The sequence below is a fragment of the Bufo bufo genome, chromosome 2, assembly GCF_905171765.1.
Source record: "Bufo bufo chromosome 2, aBufBuf1.1, whole genome shotgun sequence".
Taxonomy (NCBI): Eukaryota; Metazoa; Chordata; class Amphibia; order Anura; family Bufonidae; genus Bufo; species Bufo bufo.
In genome coordinates this window covers 142030314-142057998 of record NC_053390.1, presented here as the reverse complement: position 1 = coordinate 142057998, position 27685 = coordinate 142030314, and the positions used below count along the sequence as shown (strand labels likewise).

Genomic DNA, 27685 nt, shown 5'->3' with positions numbered 1-27685 from the left:
AGTTTGCGCCTCCTAAAAATATTTGTGACATCCAGTGTACTTTTTCCGTAGACGTTGTGACAGCGACATTATCTGCGCTACATCTTCTGTTTAACGTGTGCGCATACTAAAAATAGCTGTGTCATCCAGTGTACTTTTTCCGTCGACGCTGCGGACAGTGACATTATCTGCGCTACATCTCCTGTTTAACGTGTCCGCATCCTAAAAATATCTGTGACATCCAGTGTACTTTTTCCGTAGACGCTACATCTCCTACATAACGTTTCCGCATCCCAAATATCTGTGACATTGACTGTAATTTTTTCTTAGCCGCTGGTGACAGCAGCACCATTACCTGCGCTACATCTCCTGTATAACGTTAGCCACTGGTGACAGCAGCGACATTACCTGCGCTACATCTCCTGTATAACGTTAGCCGTTAGACGTTAACCTTATAAGACACATTGCAGCAGCTGCAGAACCTCATAATACATACCTCAGCTGCTGCAGAACCTCATAATACACACCACAGCTGCTGCAGAACCTCATAACACACACCTCAGCTGCTACAGAACCTCATAATACACAACTCATCTGCTGCAGAACCTCATAACACACACCTCAGCTGCTGCAGGACCTCATAATACACATTTCAGCTGCTGCAGAACCTCATAACACACCTCAGCTGCTACAGAACCTCATAATACACACCTCAGCTGCTACAGAACCTCATAATACACACCTCAGCTGCTACAGAACCTCATAATACACACCTCAGCTGCTACAGAACCTCATAATACACACCTCAGCTGCTGCAGAACCTCATAATACACACCACAGCTGCTGCAGAACCTCATAACACACACCTCAGCTGCTACAGAACCTCATAATACACACCTCTATATTTCACATATAAATAGAACAGATGAGAATCCAGCTCATGCTTTACTTTAAACACTAATGCATGGACATGCCGAGCAATCACCAAGATATACAGGAAGGGAAGTCCAGCATGCAGTGTAAGTAACAATCCTGCAACGGTTCACACTGGGTTTTATAAGTTGTTCACTAGATCTTATTATTACTGACAGTGGATACTGGACTGTTTCTTCAGCATTGCATGCAGGTATACATTTTACAGGAGAATATGCACATATAGGAGACATATATTAAGAACAGGTCTTTGTATCCAGTGTTAGGGCTCATGCACATTTGTCCACAATGCACGGGCACCAACTGTAGGGTCTGAATGGGGTCTGCGATCCTCATCTGATGGTCCGTACGGTGTGGAGGCTCGAACAGAAAACCAAGGAAGAACTCCGTGAATGGGCCGCAATACGGGCACTGGCCGACAACGGTCGTGTGCATGAGCCCTAACTATAGATCAATCTGCTCAGCTCCTCCTGCTCTTTAAAATGCAGATTGTGCAGTGACCCAGCGCTAAAGGCTATTTGTTTGTTAAAAGTTTAATGTTATGATTTCATGTTAAAAGCACTACCACTCCTCCCATCCTTGTCTCCTCCGGGTCGCTGCATTTTCATGGTGACAGATTCTCTTTAACTTTTGCTTTGTGGTTTGGCACAACTAGGCTACATTTCTGTTCCGCCTGGGTTTGTGGGTTTCAGTAGAATGGAATTACATAGGGTTATTATAAATGAATGAAAAGTGCTGCAAATATTGTGGGGGATACCAGCAGTTTCATTGGAAGTATCCATTGCAACAAATAGCTCCTACCCCTAAGGCCTCATGCACACGACCGTATATGTTTTGCGGATCCGCAAAAAAACTGATGACGTTCCGTATGGCACCCGTTTTTTTTTGCGGATCCGTTTTTTTTGTGGATCCATTGTAATAATGCCTATCCTTGTCCGCAGACTAGAAAAAAATAGGACATGCGCTATTTTTTTGGCGGAGCAACGGAACGGACATACTGATGCGGACAGCACACAGTGTGCTGTCTGTGTTTTTTGCGGACCCATTGAAATGAATGGGTCCGCATCCTATACACAAAAAAAAACGGATCGGACACGGAAACAAAATACGGTCGTGTGCATGAGGCCTAATACAGATAATATTAAGCAGCCTATAGTAGTCCTTCATATGGATTTGATATATAGCCCCTATACCAACATTGAGAGATCCAGGATTAAACAGCTATGGGCTGTGTTTTAGGCACTTTATTTTAACTATAAGGGAATATATGGACAGTAACAGGCATTACACATTAAATGCACTTCTTACAACATGGTTACCATTCATTTTAAATTATACTGTGTTTTTTTCTTCCATATCACTGTGTACCCGACAGCGCTGTATAGAAATGTTGCAGATAGTTGGTAGTCTGAACATTAGGAGCTCTCCAATCATTTTGCACTATTAGAATGGCCCTTGACGTTGTGGCACACAAGGGGTTATAAAAGGATTTGCATTTGTCCCAGAACTGTCACATCTCACTCATTCCTGTCCTTGAACCCTGGCAATTAAGAGAGCCAACAGGGTGGAAGGAAGCAACTTTGCAAATCAGCCCGGAGCAAGGTGTTCCATGGTTTGCACCCGCTGAGAACGTGATGGACAGCAATCTTTTGCAAATCAATTTATGCCATGTTCCTCCTACCCTGAATAGACTAGAAAATTGGAAGCAGAAGTCAATTATGTTGAGGAGTTAATAAGATTTGGTAAAAAATATATATATATATTAGTTATTACTGAATATTAAGAGGAAAACCTCCAATGTCCAAAGTTAAAACACCACTGAACTCCAGGTGTAAATGAGTGTTGTAGATGATGTAGAACTACATATATATATATTCATGAATTGTGTCGCACCGTATTTCCTTACATCAGTTTGCACGTGGAGCATTCCTCTTTCCTATCTGGAAGGAAATCAGTGTCAAGTGTAGACCTTCCAGGTAAACATTAATGGGGTTATCCAGGAAAAGATATTTATGACTTATCCTCAGGATAGGTCATCAGTATCAGATCTGCGGGGGTGCGACACGTGGGACCCTCCCTGATTAGCTGTTAGAAGAGGGCTTGAGCGCCGCAACCTCTTCCTAGGCCAGTGACATCACCGTACATCGCATGGCCTAGTGGCAGCTGAGCCCCATTCAAGTGATTGGGGCAGAGCTGCAATACCAAGCACTGCCACTATACAATGTATGGCGCTGTCTTTGGAAAGTTGCCGGAAGCCTGCATCGCTCACCAGAATTCCAGTGAGAGCAGCGACTCCCTGAAACAGCTGATTGGCCGGGATCCGAACCCCCGCTGATGTGATAATGATGACCTATCCTGAGGTTAAGTCATCATTACCTCCTCCAAGATAACCCATATTACAGTTATGTTCACACAGAGGATACTGTCCGCAACAAAATCCGCAGCGTATCCCAAGGCTGAAACTCCTGTGCTATGCTATTTATATGCTTGGTTTAGCTCCATTGAATGGATTTCAATTGTGCGCAGACTCTGGCTGTGACTTTGCAAGGGGTCCGCAGAGTGACCGCGCCAAGATTGGATCTGTACATTCTTGTGCAGTCTTCAGAACCGTGCAGCAAAAACCCTCGGCCACATCAAGTGCGGTGTGGACTCCCATTGAAAACAATAGGAAGTGGTTTCCACGCAGATTCTGCCATGTTTTCTGTGCTGAAATCCGCACCCAAACTCCTACATCTAAACATACCCTCAAGGGGTTTTCTCATCACAGACACCACCTGTTTGATACCTGGCAGCGATCACCAAAGGTCCAGCTTCCAGCGCCAGATGATTTTGGCCACTTTCCGACTGCGGACTGACAGTGAGTGTATGAGACAGAGTCCTGAACTTCCAGCACTGCCAGGGTCGCATAGCATTATATTGATTTATGATGCTATGTAACCCTTAGGCCTCTTTCACACGAGCGTGTCCGGATAAGGTCCGGATGCATTGCGGCAAACCTGCGTGAGTAGGTACCCAATTGCAGTCAGTTTTGACTGCGATTGCGTTCCGTTGTTCAGTTTTTAAGTGAATGGGTCTGCGATCCCCATGCGACTGCCCCACGGTCGGTGCCCATGCATCGCGGACCGCAATTTGCGGTCGACAGCACGGGCTTGGGCTTTACACGGTCGTTCCACGTATCTGACTCGCTCGTCTAAAAGGGGCCTAAGGGCATAGCTACACAATGACTTATTGTCGCGCTACAAAAAGAGTACAACTACACTGCGACATATGTTGCGCAACATTTATGTCGCAGGAGGCTTTTAATACACTTCTGTTGTAAAATGTGTTTGCTGTCAGTGAATGGAAACCAACTCAAGACACTGCACTACGCCTGTGTCAGTTGGATGTACAGCATACAAAGAGAGACATTTGTTGCGCGACTATTTGACGCAGTAATGTCGTGCAAGATCTTTTGTAACGCTAGTCTATAGTGTTGCACTGCAAAAGATGTTGCGTGACATTACTGCGTCAAATAGTCGCGCAATAAATATTGTTGTGTAGCCCTAGCCTATCTCAGCCTGCATACAGCTCTTTGTATGCTGTACATCCAACTGACACAGGCACAGTGCAGTGTCTTGAGTTGGTTTCTATTCACTGACAGCAAACCTCAACTTACTACACAAGTGTATTAAAAGCTGCACAATATTTACATATAATCTGAAAACATGAACCATAACTAATGCTGGGGTTCATGTACAATACCTAATACTTCAGTAAAAAAAAATGGATTGGATTACCAAATGTGATCATTTTAAAATGACTTATTTTAGTGAATTCACATGTGTTCAGATTAACAATACATGCATCAATAGGATTAGCTTTAGCTAAGAAAATTAGGGATTAATGAAACAAAAGTGAAAAACATACACTGGTTGCCAAGCCAGGCTTGTAGACAGAAAACAGTTTTTGTGTTGTAGTACTGAATATGGCCAGTAGATGGCAGTTCTAACACTTACAATAAGGGAAACTTACTGGGGAAGATTTGGGAAAACTTTTGTGGCCCTCAGCAAGCAATCTAATTAAAGGTATAAACTTTTTAAGACAGGTTAGGATGTAACAGCTCTTCCCTGACTGCAACGGGCAAGTATGAAAATGTTCTGTTTCACTTTTTTTTAGTAATTTACACTATTTTCATGGTAGCTTACCTGAGCTCTAGAAGATGCTAGAACTAAAACTATTCCTGCACGCCAACACTCAGCAGCTAAACATCTAGTAATATCCACTACTTTTATGCTCTGCTCGCTATCTAAAAAGGAGGAGTGCACCTATTGCTTTTGATATACAGTACCACAGTGGTCAGCGACCTTCTGCTGTGAAACTACAACTCCCAGCAGGCACACTTGCTCAGCTGTTCTTGTAACTCCTATTGAAATGAATGAGTGTCTTATCCCTGCACAGCAGCATTGCTTTTTGTGCTGTCCCTGTACTGTGACATTATTGTATCTGCACTGTGATATCAGTATGTGTTTTGTTCCTGTGCTGTGATGTCACCATATGTATGGTGACAATTTGGTATGCCTTTTTCTCGTAGCATGCTATTGTGTGCATTGTCCTTTCACTTTGACATAACTGTGTGCATTATTCTTATTCTGAAACTTTGTGCGTTATGCTTGTACTTTGACATCATCATGCGTATTATTCCTGTGATATTACCTTATTGAATTAATTATCCTTTTACTGTGACATTACCATGTCTATTAGCTCTATGCTGTGACATCACTGTGTGCATTACCAGTGCACTGCGAACACTGCACTATTCCTGTGTGTGAAAAGGGTTTTCTAAGATTTTTTACTGATGACCTATCCTCAGGATTGGTAATCACTATCTGATCAGTGGGGGTCCGACACCCTGGACCCAGGCCGATCAGTTGTTTTGAGGCAGGGGCACACCTGTAAGCGCCGCGGCCTTCTCTCTGCTTTTCCTAGGCCGAGTGATGACACATTCATTGGCCTAGGAACAGCTCAGCCCCGTTCAAGTGAATGGGGCTGAGCTACGATACCAAGCACAGCCGCTATACAATGTACGACACTGTTCTTGGTGAGCTGAGAGGAGGCCGTGTCGCTCACAGGAGCGCTGGTGCCTTCTCAAACAGCTGATCAGTCGGCAGGTCCAACGATCAGATACTGATGACCCACCCTGAGGATAGGTCAACAGTAAAAAAAAAATATCGGAGGCTTTTCATGTTCTAAGCTCTCCACTGAAGGTGATCATGATGGAGTTGGGTCCTTTTTTTACTTCTGCTTTGGAGCCCCATGATAAATTGTTATGCCCATTTTTCTTTATTTTTGGTTCCTTCCTTCCATCCCACCTCTCCGTGGTTGTCCGGTGCGCACAAATCCCTACTCCACAGAGCCATAGTTTCCATATCAGCCACCAATGAGGAAAGACAAGTCTGCAACAGGTCTTTCTGAGTTCCAATGAACGGCTCTGTACCATAAATAATGATCTGCATAGGTCCGGCCACTAGAGGCAGAAAACATTGTCCCTCTTTGTATTGCGGCACTTTTGGTCTTCAAGTTCTAATGAATGCAATTCCCCATCTATTGGCCTACATGTCGTGTCTCCTTGTCTTGTAACCGACTCTGATTCCGTGATCAGTTAGCATCACTTCCAGCTGCAAAATAATGATGTTTCCCCCAGTTAGCTTTGTCTAATTTATGCCATAAACAGTTCATTAGATGTTACCCCTCATCCAGGGCACACGGTGTAATTTGAGCTTAGTTATTTTCTTCTCTATTGATTTAAGCTGATCCCTGTGTTGAACCTTTTCAAGATCTCCCTTTGCAAGCCATCTTTTAAGTGTGACTGTCTAGAAGTAGCTGTCAACCTTCCAGGTCACTCTGAGACTTAATTGTCCTGATAATATTTTCATCTTTTCATCTTTCTCACAGTTACTGCTGAGGAACTTCATCCGTATGAAGCGTTGTGTCATGGTGCTCATCAATGCAGCCTACTACATTAACAGTTGCTTTGATTGGGACTCACCCCAAAGGAGTCTTGCTGCTTTCTTGGTATGATAATCCTTTACTGTCGTACATAATTATCTCATCCGTTCTCTTTTCTAAAAGGAATGCAAGTTATAAATGTCATCTCCCCAACTTGGTGCACAACAATTAACGAGGAGACTCCACATTAACTCATCCTCTAATTCCCAGTCCCTCAAAGCTGATGAACATAACATAAACTACCACCAGTCTGCCTTGGCAAGTAGCAAGTAGTAGTATAGCTATGAGATGGATGGATAGATAGATAGATAGATAGATAGATAGATAGATAGATAGATAGATAGATAGATAGATAGATAGATAAAGCAGACTGTGCCAGCAGTGCCACCTGGAGGTGGTGGAGGATGAGGTCCACTTCCTGATATACTGTCCCAAATACTCAGCAGTGAGGGACATCCACTTTAGGAGACTGTCTGATCTATTCCCAGACTTCAGCTCCATGAGGAGGAAGTGAAGCTGTCCATCCTGCTGGGAGAGGAAGAGAACTCTGTGGACATAGAGCACAATATATCAGTGGCTGCCACAGACTGAGAGGAGCCTGATATGCCATGGACTCCGATACCCTGACTCGGGGTGTGTCCGCACCCGCCCTCCCCCTGTCATGATACGCCACGGACTCCTTTAAACCGACCCCGGGTGTGTCCCCAGTTCTCAACCCCCTTTTTCCCACATGCTTTGGCAATAATAATGTATAATTTTAGACCTGCCAATAAAGCTTTATTGATTGATTGATAGATAGATAGATAGATAGATAGATAATAGATAGATAGATATATGAATAGATAGATAAATAGAGGATTGATAGATAGATAGATAGATAGATAGATAGATAGATAGATAGATAGATAGATAGATAGATATGTAGATAGATAATAGATAGATAGGAGATAGATAGATAGATATATGAATAGATAGATAAATAGAGGATTGATAGATAGATAGATAATAGATAGATAGATATGTAGATAGATAGATATATATTAGATAGATAGATAGATAGATAGATAATAGATAGATAGATATATATTAGATAGATAGATAGATAGATAGATAGGAGATAGATAGATAGATAGATAGATAGATAATAGATAGATAGATATGAAATAGATAAATAATTAGACAGATAGACATGAGATGCATAGATATATCTATCTATCTCATATCTATCTATCTATCTATCTATCTATGTCATATCTGTCTATCTATCTCTCTCTATCTCTCACTCTCTGTCGATCTCTTTGTATATCTATTATCTCCTATCTATCTATCTATCTATCTATCTATCTATCTATCTATCTATCTATCTATCCATCTATCTACAGTATCTATCCATATGCCTACTTTCCATGTTCCTTTGACCACTATATAGCCATTTATTTATTATGATGGCTTTTTGTATAATTTCTGCTTTTTATCTCTGTCACTCTAAGATAAATGAAATCTCCCTTATATATTTTGCCGACCTAAATATTAAAGATAAAAGTGAAGACTGTTTTCAAGCATATACCGCAGAGCTGCCATTTCATCTTTTTTTATCAGTTACCTGGCATTAAATCTGTCATTATTATAAATATTAAAATGACTGCAGAGGACGTCTTCTTATTTGGGAGGCACTGTTGCTTTAATGTTTTACTTTGCTGTCGTGCAAGGACATTTTAAGGTAATATGGTTTGGTTTGGTATTTGAAAAAATGAAGTTTAATCTCTATATGCCTGATGGGGCTTCCCTTCACTTGGAACATTGTTAGAATCATAATTAATTTGAAGAGAAGAAATTGAACATCAGTGCCATATGCGTATAATGTACCTTATGCCAGGTCTTCACTGGCAGCAGGTAAAGGTCATCTCTGGGTACGCACTGAAGAAAATAACGTGAGACTAAGTTTTAATGAGAAAATGTAGTTTATAATTTATGTGATATATTTTATGCATGGCGGTGGTGCAGTAGGTACGTGCTCTTCACCTTTGTCTGCGGAAGAAGGTATACAGTACTAAACAGCTGATTAGGAACCTCAGAAATGTAACCCCTGCAGTGACACCACCGGCAAGGACTGTGTTCTTAGGATCTGACAAAAGGCGTCCTATTAAAGATGAAATGGTTACAAAATATGCAAATTAAAAATTTTATAAACACAAATATTTTTATAAATAACAATTGAATTCTTTTTAGTTCTAAAAAAAGTTATTCATCATTCCTATCAGAATTAATGGTGCCTGTGCATTTCAAAAAAGTACAGTACCGATGTAGCAGAGCTGACTTTCTCATTTAATTCTCTTGACCTGCATCCTCTCAACTATGGTGTGTCTCTAACCGTAGCCTGCAGTTCTGTGTCCTGATATCTGAATGTGGTGAGTTCTGTTACATCTATGTATAAAAGCAAAGATGTCCACCTATGTTCGGGATTCTAGGTGGACTACAGCAAGTTTGCTCTACTATGAAAGTAAATGTACCTGTAAATGAGGGAGAGGGGACTTAGTTGGGTAGTCCTTTAAAGGACGGCATATCTATACCCTCCTCCGGTTACATCTATAGATAAGCCTGCCACGCCATTCACTAAGCTGCTTTCAAAGGTGAACTCTCATTGCATAGTAAATCCTTCATTATTTATATGCTGTAGTATATATTATATTATATAGATTATCTAATTTATCACACAATATATTGTAGGCATATAGGGATGGCATTAAGGACTCTTGCACACGAACGTTGTGTGCCTGCTACTTCCGGCAAATGGAGCGCATCGCTGGCGCTGTCTTGGAACGCAGCGCTCCTCACCTATGGAGCGCATCGCCAATGCTCCTCTGGAACGCTGCGCTCCTCCCTGGTTACAAAGCATGGCGCCTCGATTGCGAGGCGTCTCGCTTATGCGCCAGCCATGCTCAAGTGCGCAGCAAGTCCACATACCATCCTAGTGCCGGTTACCTATCTGTTAGGGAATGTGGATGTGGAAAATAGGCACAATAATAATGCGCTGCCTCCACAGAGGCCCAACTGAGGTCTCCTTCCCTCAAAGGTAGGTACATTAAAACGGATACACACAGTTCAGGGATCCAATAAGACCCAAATTATTGTAAATTCCTATACCCCCATGCTTATTAGACAAAAACCTGCGCAACAGTAAGCCCTAATTTCATAAGGGCTTGTTCACACGAACGTATGTGTTCCGTTCCGTGCATTGGGCACCGCAATTTGCAGTCCCCAATGCACAGAGAACGTTCGTGCAGGCTCCGGGAAGGATCCAGACCCATTCAACTTAAAATGGGTCCGCATCCTTCCGTTCCGCAAAAAGATAGAGCAAGTTCTATCTTTTTGCGGAATGAAAGTACGGAACGGAACCCCATGGAAGCACTCCGTAGTGCTTCCGTAGCGTTCCGTTCCGTGTTTCCCTTCCGCATCTGTGGATTTGCGGAACCATTGAAGTGAATGGGTCCGCCTCCGTGATGCGGAATTCACACGGGACGGTGTCCTTGTATTGCGGATCCGCATATGCGGTCCGCAATACGGAAACGGAACACATACGTTCGTGTAAACAAGCCCCAAGGCTGCATTTATCCCCGCAAAATCAATTCCTCCATAATAGGACAAACATGTCACAAAAAATAATGTGCCAAAAATGACAAGATGTATGTCATTGACATGAATCTGATGCTTCCCGCATCATTGACCAGTAAAGGGTATATCATTCTGTTTGGACCGAAGCAAAAGCAAGAGAATTTTTTTTTTAAAATAAAAATTGGTGACATTTTGTCTCTCATTCAAACCTACCGGTGGCTGTGATCTGAATCTATATATCCATTCGGACTCTTTTTGTAAAAAAAAATTCTGTCCCAGTCACCTTTTCTGGATGATTGGGGGACTACCTCCAAAAATGAAAAGGGCCTAATACACCCAAATGAGAAAATATTATTTTTCCTGCAATCTATTTATGAAATGTTATTTGCCACACGGTCCTGGTATGGTGGAGCATACCTACGGTTTATTCTGTGTAACAGACGGCATGAATGTTCGTCCTCGGTGTTACAAGCAGCGTCACGCTGTGTCTTTTGATGCATCAGTGAGAATTGAAAGGTTGATATACTGGATTATTGTTATGAATTTAAAATGACAATTCTGTTAAATAATTGCTACTGGCATTCGTGTAAATAAGCTATGTGATGATGTAGCAGAGCTATATTTGTATTTGAAACTCTTTCAATAATACATACTTTTTATCTGCTTTTTTTATCTACTATTTTATTTACATAGGACTGCAGGTTCACTTGCGACACTATTTTAAATCGTAAGAGATTTCTCAATTTCTGGCAACATAGCTGTACCGTATGGTATGTTCATATGTAGCAGATAAGACATTTCTGCAACGGTCCCATTCATCTGACAGGAGCTTGCTATAATTCATGCCCAGGCTGCAGAAACAACCCCATTCAGAAGTATGCTACCAATCTGCCCTGGTGAATATACTCATGTGGTAGCGTTAATGGAGAAAAAGTTGTTTTGCCCATTACAGCCAACAAGATATATGAATTCATTCTTAGAGGTATCATTTATTTAGTATTATTTTTATTTTGACAAGGACGGCTACTGATTGACATTTTGTGCCTATGTATATTATATATTAGGTATCATAGAGACCTGCACTGGCTTTAAAAACAACATGTAAAGAAAGAATATATGGTTAAAAAATGATAAAGCCATAGGGTTTTTCAACTTCCCATTAAAGTTTCACTCATACAACTAGTTCTGATGAAGCTGTGCTGAATTTGCTATCAAGGGCATGTCCACTCTAGTGTTTATTTTTTGGGACTATTTGGGGTAAAAAAAAAAAAAGCTAAGGCCTCTTTCACACGACCATATGGCTGCGGCCGAGAGCGGTCCGTGGTATGCCGGCCTGTATTCCTGTTCAGAGCAGGAGTGCACGGCATCATTTGTTGCTATGACGCCGTGCGCTCCTGCTCTGAACAGGAATCCAGCCCGGCATACTACGGACCGCTATAGGCCGCGGAACACGGCTGTGTGCATTCGGCCTCTGTCAGTGTTTTGCGGTCTGTTTTTCACGGATCCGTTGTTCCGTTTTTTGTTTCCGTTGTGTTTCCGTTTCTGTTCCATTTTTCCGTATGGCATATACAGTATACAGTAATTACATAGAAAAAATTAGGCTGGGCATAAAATTTTCAATAGATGTTTCCTCAAAAACTAAACGGATACGGAAGACATACGGATGCATTTCCGTATGTGTTCCGTTTTTGTTTGCGGACCCATTGACTTGAATGGAGCAACAGAACGTTATTTGCGGGCAAAAATAGGACATGTTCTATTTTTCAACGGAACGGAAAAACGGAAATGGAATGCATCCAAAAAAATTTTTGCCGATCTTTTGAAATTAATGGTTCCGTATACGGACTGTATAGGGAACACAAAAAACGGCCCGTAAACGGGGAAAAAAACGGTCGTGTAAAAGAGGCCTAAGCATGATTGCTCAATCCATGGATTTTATTTATTTATATAGGGCAAGGAAGTGTTGGTGCAGACATGCCCTTATCTACTTTTTTGCCCATTGTGAATAGGTTTTTCTCCAGTTCATTTTAAAGGGGATCTGTCATCATTAAATGCTATGTAATGGGAAAGCACCATGTTAGGCTACATGCACACGACCGTGCCGTTTTTTGCGGCCCGCAAACTGCGGATCTGCAAAAAACTGTGTGCCTTCCGCAATTTGCGGAACGGAACGGGCGGCCCATTGTAGAAATGCCTATTCTTGTCCGCAAAACGGACAAGAATAGGACATGCTATATTTTTTTTGCGGTGCCGCGGAACAGTGCAACGGATGCGGACAGCACACGGAGTGCTGTCCGCATCTTTTGCAGCCCCATTGAAGTGAATGGGTCCGCATCCGAGCCGCAAAAACGGCTTAGGGTGAGTTCACACTTCAGTTATTTGGTCAGTTATTTCCATCAGTGATTGTGAGGCCAAAACCAGGTGAGGGTTAAAAACACTGAACAGGTGCAGATCTTTCCCTTACACCTGATCTCTGAGGAGGCTTCACTCTTGGTTTCGGCTCCCAATCACTGATGGAATTAACTGCTCAAATAACTCATGTGTGATGCCTTATAGAGCAGGAGGAGCTGAGAAGATTGATGTATAGTTTTGTGGAAAAAGGTGAGTAAAACCTGTAATTTATACATTTATATCTTTGCTTTTTCCTCTGCCTGTGAACAGCATACAGATGTAGCAGGGGTAACACACACACTCTTACATTTCTAAACTCATCGCGTTATTTTGAAACAAAAGCCATTGAAAATCAGTTGCTTAACGCATTTAGTTGCCTTTAGTTTAGATAACATGTCTCATAAAGCATGTGTGTTAGCCCTGCTACATCTGTATCTGTACAGGGGGGAGGAGTTATCAGTGACTACAGCTATCTCTGTACACAGTAATACACACAATGCCATCAATCACTGATAACCCTTCCCTCCTGGACCAATGCCGTTTGCAGGAGGTGAAAAAAGCAGAGGTATACATGTATAAAATACAGGTTTTGCTGAACCCTTTCCCATAAAACTATATATCAATCTGCTCAGCTCCTCCTGCTCTATAATATGGTGCTTTCAAATTGCGCTGTGTGACTGTCAAATGGTGACACAGTGCAATCAGCAGGCAGCATGTTGTAGAGGAGGAGCTGAGCAGATTGTATGTAGTTCTGAAACAAAAGATTTGGTAAAACCCGTAATTTATTCCTTTACATCTCTGCTATTTCTGACTTTATTCTACACAAGGAGGTGTTATCAGTGTACACAGAGAATGCTATCAATCACTGACAACACCTCCCCGTGCATAACCAAAGTCAGAAATAGCAGAGATATAAATGTATAAATCACAAGTTTTACTGAATCTTTTCCCATAAAACCATATATCAATCTGCTCAGCTCCTCCTGCTCTATAACATGCTGCCTGCACTCCATTGTATGGTGACTGGTCCTCTTTTAATTCACAAATGACACATTGTAAGATCATGATGATTGGAGTCCAATGACAAACCCTGCCCTGCTTCACCTATACTGAATCGGTCCTGCTACATCTGCGCTGACCACGCTGCCCGCCTTTAACTTAATATCAGGAAAATCTAGTTTTAGGAGAGGCACAGCACTGCGCCCATGTCTAGTGTCTTTGCTATTTTCCTTTTCCTCTATTGCTTTCATTTCTCACTGTAACGAGCGCAAAAAAATAATTGGACAAGCGAGCCATCAGTAAAAGGACACACTTAAGCAAGCGTCAATGAATTATCCTACAGGACAAACTTTAATCTTGAAAAGTGATTGCAGATAATTTGTGGTACCATCTGTCCATTTGGAATTGTTTTAGCCTTTTCAGTCGTCCTAAGTGCTGCTGTGTTTAACATTAACATTTGATATTTTACACATTTAATTTCGGCACCGCTGTGTGTTCCTCTGGGAACGCCGTTCTAGTGCTACATGAGAGAGACAAAGTATTGATCAGTTAACATTTCAGCTACATTTATGTATGTCGCAAAATTAATGAAAATGCCAGACAAAAATGTCAGAGTGCAGAAAAAGGTAGAATTTAAATGCGGTTGTTTAATGAAAAGTTTAAGATGTGCATTATCAAAAAAAAAAAAAAGAAGAAAAAAAAAACGCGCCCTTGCCTTTTGCGTAGCGCTCGTAACCGAATGAGAGAAGGGAAGGTGCATATTTTACTGAGAGGAACATTGAACATGAAATATGAAGGGGAGACTAATCTAACTGGATTTGCCATTCAGAAATTGCTTTTACAAAGCACCCTTGGTATAGTTCCGACAATTAGAGACTTGACTGGCATTTTGCTCCACTTGAAAAACAAGATGTATTCCCTACTTTACAGCGCTGTCCTACATTGCCGGCATGCCCCTGCTCAATAGACTGATTCCAGCTTCAGCCGCACAGGAGATCGCTTCCATTAAAATAAGTGTCATTAAAATCTTCTTTGGCACCAGAAAGCGGCGAGCACTGACCTATACGTCCTGTCTTTTCTCTGCTTTTATCAATCTTGCTCGCTCCCCCTGCGTTAGAGCGCCGGGGAGCTGCGCGCTGCATTTCTCTTGCTGTTTGTTTTTCACAAGGTCTGCTTCAGTCCTCTACAGGAAAGTGAAGTTTGTTGGCGGTTCGGGAATCCTGAAAATGCTTCTTCTATGGTCAGATAACGTTTGATAAAAAGATCGGGGGATCGTGTAAAAATGTGTGTATGGGGGAGAATGCTTTAGTAATGGGGCATGTTCCTGTCTCGTTGGCATTTTCCATGCTGTGCGAACAAAGCCTCGCATCCGAGGGCTTTCTATGGCGAAATATTTAGCAACATTTAGACGGAAGTGCCTGTCACGTGCCTCATCATACTCGTATGCCTCATCACTGATAGATCTCGAGACATTTTCATCAACATTTTACTGTAATTGGCTAGCCGTCACATCCTGGCCACATCAGAAGACACTGGTATTGTAAATGGTAAGTGAGGGCCCTGTTAGAGATCTTGCATTAGAAGCTTCAGTTTATGCTTCAGTTTTTAGCATTACATTTTTCTTAGGCTACTTTCACATCTGCGTTTTTGCTGGATCCTTTGTGGGTTCAAGCAAAAACGCATCCGGTATATCATACAACCGTCTGCATCCGTTCAGAGCGGATCCGGTTGTATTATATCCCAAATGAACAAGACGGGTCCGTCTGTAAATCCATTGTAAGTCAATGGTTGCCGGATCCAATTTTTTTTTTTTATGTGTCCTGAAAAAACGGATCCGTCTTGCTCCACATTCCATGACGCACTCAAAAATGCTACTTGCAGCGCTTTTGTGTGCGTCATGGGAACGCAACAAAACAGAATGGAACGCCTTCTTGTGCACTCCGTTTTGTTCAGTTTTGTCCCCATTGACAATGAATGGGGACAAAACTGAAGCGTTTTCCTCCGCTTTTGACATTCTATGATGGATCTCAATACCGGAAAGGAAAACGCAGATGTGAAAATAGCCTTACCAGGTTGTGCCAGCTATTGCTATATATTAAGATTTATCACCTACCTCTACCCTGGGTTTGTGAAGCCATAAAATATAAAAATACCTTAAATAGCACTTCCATAGTATAGCATTACTATTGAACTTGCTCTGATTAGTTACAGGTGTGCAGGAAAGCTGCAGCATATTCCCCACTGTATTCATGTAAACCCAGTAAGTCAGTGTCCAGGGGCGTACCTTCATTTGAGAAACTCCATGCAACTGATAAAGAGCCCAGGGGAGGGGTAGCAGTGCTAAACTTATATATATATTTTTTTTTTTACAAGAAAACACTGCATTTTCATGCAGCCGCCACTAGTCGGAGCTCAATGCAAAGAGATTATTACAGCTTCCATTACAGTAAATGGTAACTGTATACACTCCTATGCACTGAGCTCCCTCTAGTGGTGGCTGTAGGCAGACAGCTTTCTAATAGAAGGAAAACAGTAGATTTATCTGTACATTTTGCCAGTTGTCTGGTGTAAATACACTGAGAAACATGGTGTTTAGAATGAGTGCAAAATTTATTCCACTTTTTCCGACATAGAAGTCAGAAAAAGAGGTGGAGGGCAAATGTTTTTCATTACAATTTTTTAATTTACATTTGTTCCACTTGATATAAGAAATGTAAATTTGTCAGAAATTTGGGTCTTGCATTTTTCATTGCCTGAGAGTGATTGTGAGATGAACTGGCAAACTGGATGGGGCAAGGGGCACCATACTAAGATTTGCTATAGGGCTGTATCTGTGTAGACCCCTGTCTATGTCCCCTCAGTAGTCAGATATTATCAGAACAGTCCCAATAAAAAAGGGACAGATACCAAAATACTACTATATTATGCAGTTTCCATGTAAGGCGTTGTTCACATGGCAGAGTTTGACAATCCACACTGAAATCTGTGGCATAAATCCACCGTGTGAACATAGTCTAAGCACATAATTCAATATCATTGAATTTGAGGATGGCCTCACTTAGGAATTTATAGTCAGAGTGACTATACATAGCATCTCATGCTCTGGAGGACCCAGCGTCTGCATTGATTTCAATGGGAACTATGTAATGCTGTATTCCCCCTGTGGTGGCGCTGCAGGAAAATTAAACACTCATTGCTGGATTTCCCTAAAGGTTACAGTCGATTGCTAGGATTTCCAGTAATGGGACACCCTGTGATCTGATTATTGTTGGTTTTCTCTTCTAATAAAAATGGGGTATAGCACAGACAACCCATTGAAGAAGTAATCATGGCAGAAGGTGGCATCATGCAGTCACAATACTGCCATGTTGCTCATTTTAATCATTTTATGTACATATTTTTAACAGACTTTAATGGGAAGAAAAAAAAAATTCTCTTATTTTTAGAGACAGCGATTAGACCGGAGAAGTGAGCTTCACGTGTAATTAATAATAGGACCCTTGTCAGACGTGTCATTTTTAGGGGCTTCATTCTTCCTGCTGTCGCGGAGTAAACAATCCATTAACAGATGTTGTGCTTAGCGAAGAGTAATTAGTATTTCTCTTTTCATCAGAATCGTATGACCTTAATAAGGCCACTGTCACTGACCGAACTGATCGCTTCTGTCTTTAGAAATTTTGCAAAGATCTAAAAACATTAACATTTTTTTTTTTTATTAAACATTAATGCAGTTGATGATGATGGACCCAGATATGCCACTTATTATATCTTATGATTGAAACCTAAACTATGAGGTGTTGTAATGGATGTGAGCACTAGAGGGCAGTGTTCCTCCACAGACAGCCTGCTGCGCTGCACAGGCTGAGCTGGTATTTTAATTAAAGCACATTGCTCGTGATTGATCAGGGTTGTTGCATTGGATGAACATTTGCTCAGTGTATATTTATCTCAGAGCATGGCCCGCACATTAGAGCAGACGTAGCAACAGGTAGGCCGCTTTCTAATTAGCTGTAATTGCAAATCAACCAAACAGATGCACAGTATTCTCATAGTGATATGCAACCTCAACTGAACTCTTTTGTATTGTATGGATATCGGATCTTAATTTTCATAGTTTACATTTCAATCCTCTTTTGTAACATTCAGTAAAATACGTACCTCAGTTCTGCTATCCGTCCTCCTTTTATAGAGAGCTTAACTTAGAGTAAGGCCTCATGCACATGACCGTATGTATTTTGTGGTTCGCAAAACATGGATCTGCAAAATACAGATGAAGTTCATGTGGCTTCCGTGTTACATCGTTTTTTGTGGGGTTTTTTTGCTGACTTTGTGGATCACATTTTGCGGACAAGTATAGGACATGTTCTATCTATTTGCGGAATGAACATATGGATGCGGAAAGAACACGGATCTTCCGCGTGGTTTCCGCATCCGTATGTCCGCTCCGCAAAAAAAAGAATAAAAATATGTCTGCAAAATGGCTCACATTCACTGAGGAAAGGAGTGGTCCCATTAGAGACATAGGCAACCCAGGGGTGCACCACCAATGAGGCCAGGTGAGGCGATCGCCTAAGGCAGCACCAGGTAGGGGCAAGAGGGGGGCAGCGGAAGGACCATGGGCAATGAGTGCTTTCATTGTGGCAAAGGGGTTAGGTTAAGAAATTGGCATGGGGGGGGGTGCCGTTTCAGTTTTCGCCTCAGGCAGCAAAAAGGCTAGGAGCACCCCTGAGGCAACCCCTTTCAGAATGGAGGCCCCGGGTCAATCAGTTGATCAATACCCTACAGCAAACAGCTAAGTCAGCCATCACCAGTCAGGCATTTCCCTACACTGACTTCAGTAGTAGAATTACATGGCGGCCTTTTAAATGCATGGCCGACCCGGTAATACATTTCATGGTCAACTTGAATCTGCCAGAATGGGATATGCATCTACAGAGCGGTTCCCATGTAATATGGACCTATTAGGAGTACACATGCTGCCAGCTATAGGGTCCTTGCACCATTAATATTGTAAGGGTATGTTCACATATGCTGTAGCATATCTGGCTGGCTGGTCCCGCAGAGTGCAGCCTGCCGGATCTGACATTGCCGGATTCTACAGTTCACCGCCAGATCCCCATTGACTATAATGGGATCCAGCATTGATCCAGCCACTTTCTGGCATAAATGCTGGGTTTCAGCCGGACAAAAACAATTGCAACAGTTTTTCTCCAGCCGGCAGCCGGCATTTGTGTCGGATCAGACATGCCACATATGTGAACGTACCCTATGAGGTACATATGGAATAGACTACTATCAAGTGCCTTCTCATATGCAGCCCCATATTGTATGACTACTATCAGATACTTCAATGAGCCTGCACACCAGGGACAGGGTTGCCAACCAGAATTTTTCTTTTTTCTGGACAATTTATCCCTAAAATCACGGACAGCCAATATTTTTTACGGACAATTTGGGAAGGCATAGTGAATGATAAAGATTATAAGTAATCCATGTCTATAGCTCAATATACTGATCAGAACTCATCACCAGCATTTACTGTGAGCTGTACAATGATGATAATTACCACCAAAATAATCTAGTCAAGCACCACCAGCCTCAGAAAAATCATCAATTTTTTTTTTACACAGGAAAAAAGTTGCCTATTTTTACAGACTGTCCAGAAATTTATGGATGGTTTGCAGCCCTGACCAAGGAACGTAATTAAAAATAAAGTTGCCACCCCAATATCCAAACTATGAATTCTTTTAAGGAAATGACAAATACATTCTGTGATGTCATCACTGTAGATGTAATACTTGTGTTCAGTAGTGAGGGAATGCTCCTCTTGGCGCCTACTACTCATTTATATGGTAATGAGCGTCCCCTCTAACTTGGAGAGAAATGCTTTGCCCATTTGATGATCAGAAAATGGTGCTTTGCAGGATCCTTGAGTGCATATCCAGCCACCTGAAGACTATCATGTGAAGACTAATGACATTATATATGCACTTCCATAGAGCCGACATTGAGATAACAGTGATCTCCTGACTGATTGAGAGTGTATAATTTCTGAGTGACTCGTCCTTATCTGACAGCCCAGAGCCAGAAGAAAATCTATGGAGAAGACTGTGCAATAATTGCCATGGACAGAAACACTAGAGGGCTCCATATCCAAGCTGTATAGCCGAAGGGAATGTTTCCTGATATGTGTGGTTAATCGCATACATAGATACAGAAAGGCACGCTACAACTGTAGAGGAATTTATCCTAATTCAGCGTAGACATGTGCCTATTAATTGTGTAGATGTTCCACACAAGGATAACAATAATGGTCTCAGAAGAAGCAATGTGATAATACAGGTTAGCCATTGAAATGAATGGTCATCCATTTATTACATGGATGGGTCAGATGTTTCTTGTTAACCCTCTCTGCTCTGGCTAATAGATGGGGTATGTATGGCAGGAGACCCCTCTCTTAGTTAGTGGTTGTTGCATTGCGATAACCTCATGGTTGACCCATGGGAAAGCCTGGACAATGGTGGTTCCAGTGAAAAACACACCGCAGCAGCTGCCCACCCCTGTCCTGCGATGCATGGCGGTAGAGTCTGCTGCTGCTCACAGTCTCTCCATATGGCAGAGGATCCAGATCTTCAAACAACGTACAGTAGAGTGAAAAAAATGGGAACTATAGTGGCACTGCAAAGGACACCTCCAGTAGAATTCCTTTATTGGCGGCAAGAGAACACATTTCGGATCGTACAGATCTCTTCGTCAGGTCACATACACCATCCATACACCATGTTGGAATGCTGCTGAAGGTGTCCTTTGCAGCGCCGCTACAGCTCCTACTTTTTTCCTCTACTGTACACTAGTACTGGACATAGAGTCTAGATCACTACTTTTTATTTTCCTACTGCCCCCGTTCCCCCGATGTCAGCATTCAAAGTTGTGCTCAAATACATTGTGAGGACTGCTGCGCATGCATACATGAGTCCTCTCCATTGTGTTAGCACAGCAGTCCTGACTGTGTATTTCAGAGCAGCTTTGAGTGTTGACAGCAGGAGAATGGGGGGCAGTGGGAAAATAAAAGGTAGTGGTCTTTACTACTTATATGCAGTGATACTCATATATTACTGCAGATAAAAGACCAAGATCGTGGTGACAGATTCACTTTAAAGCCCAAAAAATTGTGTTACACACACATTTTCCTGGCATTTGACCCCTCTACAACCCACCCAAAATGGAAAAAAAACGCTCTTGAAAATGAAATGCTTGAAATGTATGGAGTTCCTGAAGAATGCCTAAAGGTCATTTTCTCCCATCACCGTTATCTAGAAATATAGTTGTCCTCTTGTGTCAAGTTTAATAATATTTTGTGTAACCATTTATATTATCTTAAGGCCTGAGTTACATATGCCCCTAAAGGCTTCCATTAAAAGAAACACTCTTGCACAACTGATACAATGGCTGAGATTTATAATTTCAGAAGAGAAATGCCTGAAAGTCTCTGAAGCCGTACCCACTTTTTTCAACACACTTATTAGTATTGGAAAAAGTGGTACAAAAGCTTCATTAATATGGAGAAATGACAAACATTGAAACATAATTTACTAATGTAATACATTTTATACCCCACTGTTTATGCCTCAGAATTCTAATTGACTGTGTCATGCACTTTTAGTTCCTGCACTAAATAAGCTGGGGAGAAGTAGGTTTCCTTCCATTGCCTTGTATCGGCACAAATCAGGGACTTTTGTATAAAGCAGGAGCTACATTGATAATGCCAGCCTAACATTATCAGTGCAACGTCATGGTTAGAAGGGATAAAGATTCTGCAAGGAACATCATGGTCACATTCACCCAGTACTTCAGTGGGAATCTGCACAGGTAGTAAGAGTGGAAGGTTAGGTAGGGGCAGGAAGGGGACAATGCTGCTGGCAGTGGTGGAGGAATGGAAAAGGTAACAATGTTTCTGCTAATGAAAGAGGGATGGAAAGGGGAACAATGCTGCTGTCACTGGGGAAGAAATGGAAAGGGAGACAATGCTGCTTTAGGTGGGGAGGGCTGAAAAGAGGGACAATGCCTCTGATGGTAGGAATTTGGGGAAAAGGTGCCAGTGTTGCCGCACTGTGGTATTTGCTTCTGCTAGGAGAAAGTTGTTTTGTGCTGCAGTTTGATATTTTTTTGGCAGAGTTTTTTGTGTTACACTGTTTTTTTCTGGTGCTTCTGGGGAGGTGCATTCTGGCACTGCTGGGGAGGTACTATATGTTATGCCGCACTATGATATTCAGGAGCTTTGAATAGGGATTTTAAAATAGTCACTTCCCAGCTCTTAGAATAGCAGGTAGCAGGAACAGCTGAGGCAGTAGACTCACAAGATCTAGTACCCTATGGCCAACAAAAGTGTATAGACGGACGACAGTGGAAGGTACAGGCAGAAATCTAAACCATACTCAGTAATAACAGCTGGTAAGAACGCATGTAGGCGCTCTTAAATGAATAGCCGAGGCAGGAATTTACATTGATATTTACTAATCAATGGTTGCTAGCAGAACATTCAGGCATCCCAAGTTGTACAGCCGAAGCAGGAATCTGTCTAATATACTAGCAGTGCCAAGTGCCTCTCAAATATGGAGACAAGCCAAGTGCATTTGGATATTTACATATAAGGTGGAATGGATGATGAATATTAACTAATTCAGTTACACATTGTTACTATGAATACCTGGCATGCAACAGCTAGAGACAAATATTGCTTAATCATAGTGACGATAGATATAAAGTCCTGATCAAAAGTTTAAGACCACTTGAAAAATGGCAAAAAATCATATTTAGCATGGCTGGATCTTAACAAGGTTCCAAGTAGAGCTTCAACATGCAACAAGAAGAAATGGGAGTGAGACAAAACATTTTTTGAGCAATCAATTTAATGAAAACAACGAATAACCTGAAACAGGCTGTTTTTCAGCTGATTAAAAGTTTAGGACCACGCCTCCAAAAAAAACCTCTGCCGTTATTGTTTATCACTTGATGCAAGCGTTTCCATGAGATGAGTGGGAACATTTCTCCAAGTGGTGAAGACGGCCGCACTAAGGCCATCTACTGTCCATTTTTGTAAACTTCCCTTGCCATCCATCCCCAAAGGTTCTCAATTGGATTTAGATCAGGGGAACATGCAGGATGGGCCAAAAGAGTGATGTTATTCTCCTGGAAGAAGTCCCTTGTCTTGCGGGCATTGTGTACTGTAGCGTTGTCCTGTTGAAAAACCCAGTCGTTACCACACAGACGAGGGCCCTCAGTCATGAGGAATGCTCTCTGCAACATCTGGACATAGCCAGCGGCCGTTTGACGCCCCTGCACTTCCTTAAGCTCCATTGTTCCACTGAAGGAAAAAGCACCCCAGACCATTATGGCGCCCCCTCCACTGTGGCGCGTAGAAAACATCTCAGGTGGGATCTGCTTGTCATGCCAGTATAAGTTGGAAACCATCAGGACCATCAAGGTTAAATTTTTTCTCATCAGAGAATAAAACTTTCTTCCACCTTTGAATGTCCCATGTTTGGTGCTCTTTTGCAAAGTCCAAACGAGCAGTTCTGTGGCGTTCAAGGAGACGAGGTCTTTGAAGAAGTTTTTTGTTTTTGAAGCCCTTCAGTCTAAGATGCCGTCTGATGGTTATGAGGCTGCAGTCAGCACCAGTAAGGGCCTTAATTTGGGTCAAGGATCGTCCAGTGTCTTGACGGATAGCCAATTGGATCCTCCGGTTCAGTGCTGATTAAATTTTTTGGGGTCTTCCACTTGACTTTTTTGATCCATAACCCTCAGGATTATTTAAGAAATTCCAAATGACTGTCTTACTGCGTCCCACCTCAGCAGCGATGGCGCGCTGTGAGAGACCCTGCTTATGCAGTTCAACAACCCGACCACGTTCAGAAAGGGAGAGTTTTTTTGCCTTTGCCTTTTTGCCTTTGCAAACAACGTGTGACTACCTGACAGAAAATGACAATCCACATCTTTGCACAGATTTGGCCTTTTAAAGGCATGTGGTCCTAAAATTTGGATCAGCTGAAAAACAGCCTGTTTCCGTTTAATCGTTATTTTCAATTAATTGAATGCTCAAAAAATCTTTTGTCTCACTCTTATTTCTTCTTGTTGCATGTTGAAGCTCTACTTGGAACTTTGTTAAGATCCAACAATGTAAAATATGATTTTAACTTTTGATCAGGACTGTATAGTAATTCTGAATCAGTAAAAAATATTCAGTTGAACGTCCTGCTGATGTTCCCAGTGGCTGTCCAGGCAGGAATTGACAGCAATATCCATTCTGTCATATTAATAGTCCGATTAAAGCAATAGAGCTGGGAATGACTAATTATTTTAATCATGTTATACGGGGGGGTTCTTTAAATAAAAATAGTTAAAATAAACCTTAAGTGTTAAAGGGCAATTGAAGGGTTTTCAAAGGCTTTTTAATTGATGACCTATCCTCTGTGACACCTAGGCTCCCTGTCGGTCAGTTGTTTGAGAAGGTACCGATGCTCGCAGTAGTACCGCTGCCTTCTCGCAGCTTTGCCTAGGCCACGTGACATCAAGTTTATCAGTCACGTGGCCCAGGTGCAGCTCAGTCCCATTGAATTGAATTGAATGGGGCTGATCTGCGATACCACGCACAGCGCTGTACAATATAGGGCGCTGTGCTTGGTGACCTGAGAGAAGTGCTCGTTCTATGCGAGCGCTGGTGCCTTCTCATACAGCTGATCGGCGGGAGTCTCCGATGACACCCTCCTATCAGATACTGATGACTTAGAGGATAGGTCATCAGTTAATAAATCTCGAAAAAAAACCTCTAAGGGGTGGATTCCAGGGTAAATAGCCAATAGCCTAAACCTTGAAGGGTCTATTGGAATTGCACTATGATATTTTGTGCGCTACGGGGATATTATGCGCATTCCTCAATGCCACTTGGATGCCGCTAGGGGTGATATGGGTGCTCCACGGTGGTGTGCTGGTGTGGGGTCTTGGAATTGGCTGGTGAGGCCTGAGTAGAATTTTTTTTAGAAGCCCTGGGTCACCATTTTATTCTGTTTTGCTGCTATAAGGGGCTATTAATCAGCTTTTTGCACACTCAGAGTAACGTATATATCTACTCCAGCTTTCTCAGTTGTATTGACTGCATTTCATGGATTCATAGATCAGGAAAAACAGAACGAACCATGCCAAAGGAACAGAGATCATTTTTTTATTCATTGTGACGTGTTAATAAATGACTACCGATGTCCTGTAGAACATGCTGGTACTTGTAGTGCAAGAAGGTGATATATCGATAGAGAACCTAAAACTGCCAGTGTTGTAAGTACTCCTAGTTATTGAGAAGGCAGTACAGTATGTCCAGATGAAGCTATGATTTATAGTCTCAGCTTAAGTCTTTTGTGCAGATATTTTACAGTAAACCAATTACATCTGGGATACTTATTGTTCGTCTAATTTAGTAGCACCATACAAATTGGCTGAATAAAATAATCCAGAGTGTAATTTATTTCACCACGAAGCACGGCGCACTTTATTGTGTTTGACTTTTTTTTGTGGCCAGGAAGAAATGCATTAAACTGCCTTCGCTGTAGAACACCTTGTTAGAATGATTGAAGAATTTGTATGCAGGCACTTTTAATATTTGCGCACTCTTAATTAACACATCCCTTACGCACCATTGTTAGCCCGGGGATTTTTAGCTAATAAAAGTGTCAAATTATTATTGTGTGAAATACAATATAATTTCCTCGATATAATGATTAAGATTATCAAGCTATATTAACAACAATTCCCTAACGCATTTGATTTTTTCCCTTTTTCGAAACTAATTTAGTTTCAGAGATGTTAATGTCGGAGATACAAGCAGAATCTCAAAAAAAAAACACTCAAATAGGATCAATAAAATAAAATACTAATAAAGCCGGTTATTAGAGGAGATCAATTACTTTGTATAGCAAGGAAACAAGAAAGAAATGATACTTCTTTTTCACATTTACCCTCTTCCATTTCCATGCGATCTGCAAGTTAATATATTTGGGAGGAAATGTGAGGAGAATCATTACCCTTCCATTCAAGACGAAAAAGAAATTCAGAGTGTTTCACGTGATAGGAATCTTGGTCTCCTATATGAGGAATGTAAAGCTAAAAAGACCAATGCATTTATCAATTTGTTATTAATGTTCTATTTCTAAAAAATTTGATGAACTACAATTTAAGTGAATATCCACTTGTGAAATAAAAAAAAAAAAACTATTACAAAATTTGGGGATTTCTTAAAGGGGTATTACCACAATCTTTATCATACCACATTGTACCCCCTTTATAAAATAATAAATATCCATGACTATAGCAAAAACAAAACAAAAACAACCGTTCCTTTGTAAGGGACGATTAGTTGCGCCACTATCTGCGACTTTGCCCTGCTCACACCAAGTCTAAAATTGTGGGCGGGGAAGGGCCAGCAGGCCCGTTTCATTCATCATTTTCTACGCCTGTTTTAGGCATAGAAAATGGTCTAAATGTAAGACAGTTCGGAAGCTGTCTTACTATTTGAACTGGCGGTGGATGCGCCGAAGTTATAGAGAGGCCTGCGCCTCTTCATAACTTCAGCGGATCCACCACCAGCTATGGGCCTTTATTAATACCGGCATCTAAAACACCAGTCTTAATAAATGTGCCCCATAGTTTGTGACTTTTCAGGCGTAAAGGAGATGATAAATCTCCTACTTTATCTTTTAATGATCATCACAAGAGTGAATAAATCCCTGGCCACATTTTCATCCTCCAGGGTATATTCACATGAGATAGTTTTGTTGCAAAAATGACAGAAATGTCTGTGATTGTTCCATTCATCTGAATAAGGCTTGTAGGAACCGATGCAAATGCTGCAGAAGCAATGCGATTCAGATGTATAGTGATGATACTGTTATACGGGGCAGCAATACCAGATTTTGATACCAACACATCTGGATTTTTCTAAATGCCTCCAAATGTGTAATAGCTACTATAATATCCAGATTCACTCTACATGTGGTTTAGTTTACATTCAAATTTGTTTCCGGTGCATAGTGGAAACTGTATGTAGAACTCGTGTCCATCTGAACATATATTTAGTACTTGTCAAGACGTAAGACAGATGAAGCTCATAGACTGCTTATGTTACAGGCGTGAGAACTGCAGTCCAATCATGCTAACCCCAATCTTATGTAGCTGCTGAAAAATTATTCTATGGCTTCATTTTAAAAGATGGTGGATAAGATATGCTAATATGTACAGCACTTTGTTGTATTTATTGCTACTTATATTAGTTTTATCACAGTTCTCCTGCTTTACAATAAATTGGGGGGGAAGGGATTTATCATAGACTAGCATTTTACGCTGGTCTATGATCTCCCCTGTACTGCTGGAGGATGCACCTAATTTATGATGAGGCACACGCCTTGTTATAAATTAGATGCATCCTCTGGTAGTCCATTTGCCTAAAGTGAACTGTTAGCCAGCTCAGAGCTGGTGTAGATTTCAGTCTTCTTTTACACCAGAAAACTGGTGATAAATATGCCCTCGACATGTACCCTGCTTGTGAAAGTGGCGAGGGCGGCGTAGGAATGCCACTTGTGCCTAATTGTAGGCTAATTTGTGTTAAGAAAGTCGAAAGGTTTGCAATTCTTCAGGGCCAACACAAGTAGGCAAGGACACCAGAAGTAGATGGTACTGCCCTATCAGAACCAAATACCACAGTACAGCATAAAATACTGCTACCCTCACCATAGTATTCAAC

At 41.6% G+C, this 27685-nt stretch overlaps 1 protein-coding gene across 1 annotated transcript in view; it reads left to right on the top strand.

The window, feature by feature from the left end:
* The window catches only part of MCTP1 (multiple C2 and transmembrane domain containing 1), a 796241-nt gene that overhangs the window by 443557 nt on the left and 324999 nt on the right, over positions 1-27685 (top strand). The window contains exon 15 of the mRNA XM_040421550.1: positions 6844-6963. Within this exon, the coding sequence (XP_040277484.1) occupies positions 6844-6963 (120 nt within the window). The remainder of the gene's footprint in view (positions 1-6843; positions 6964-27685) is intronic.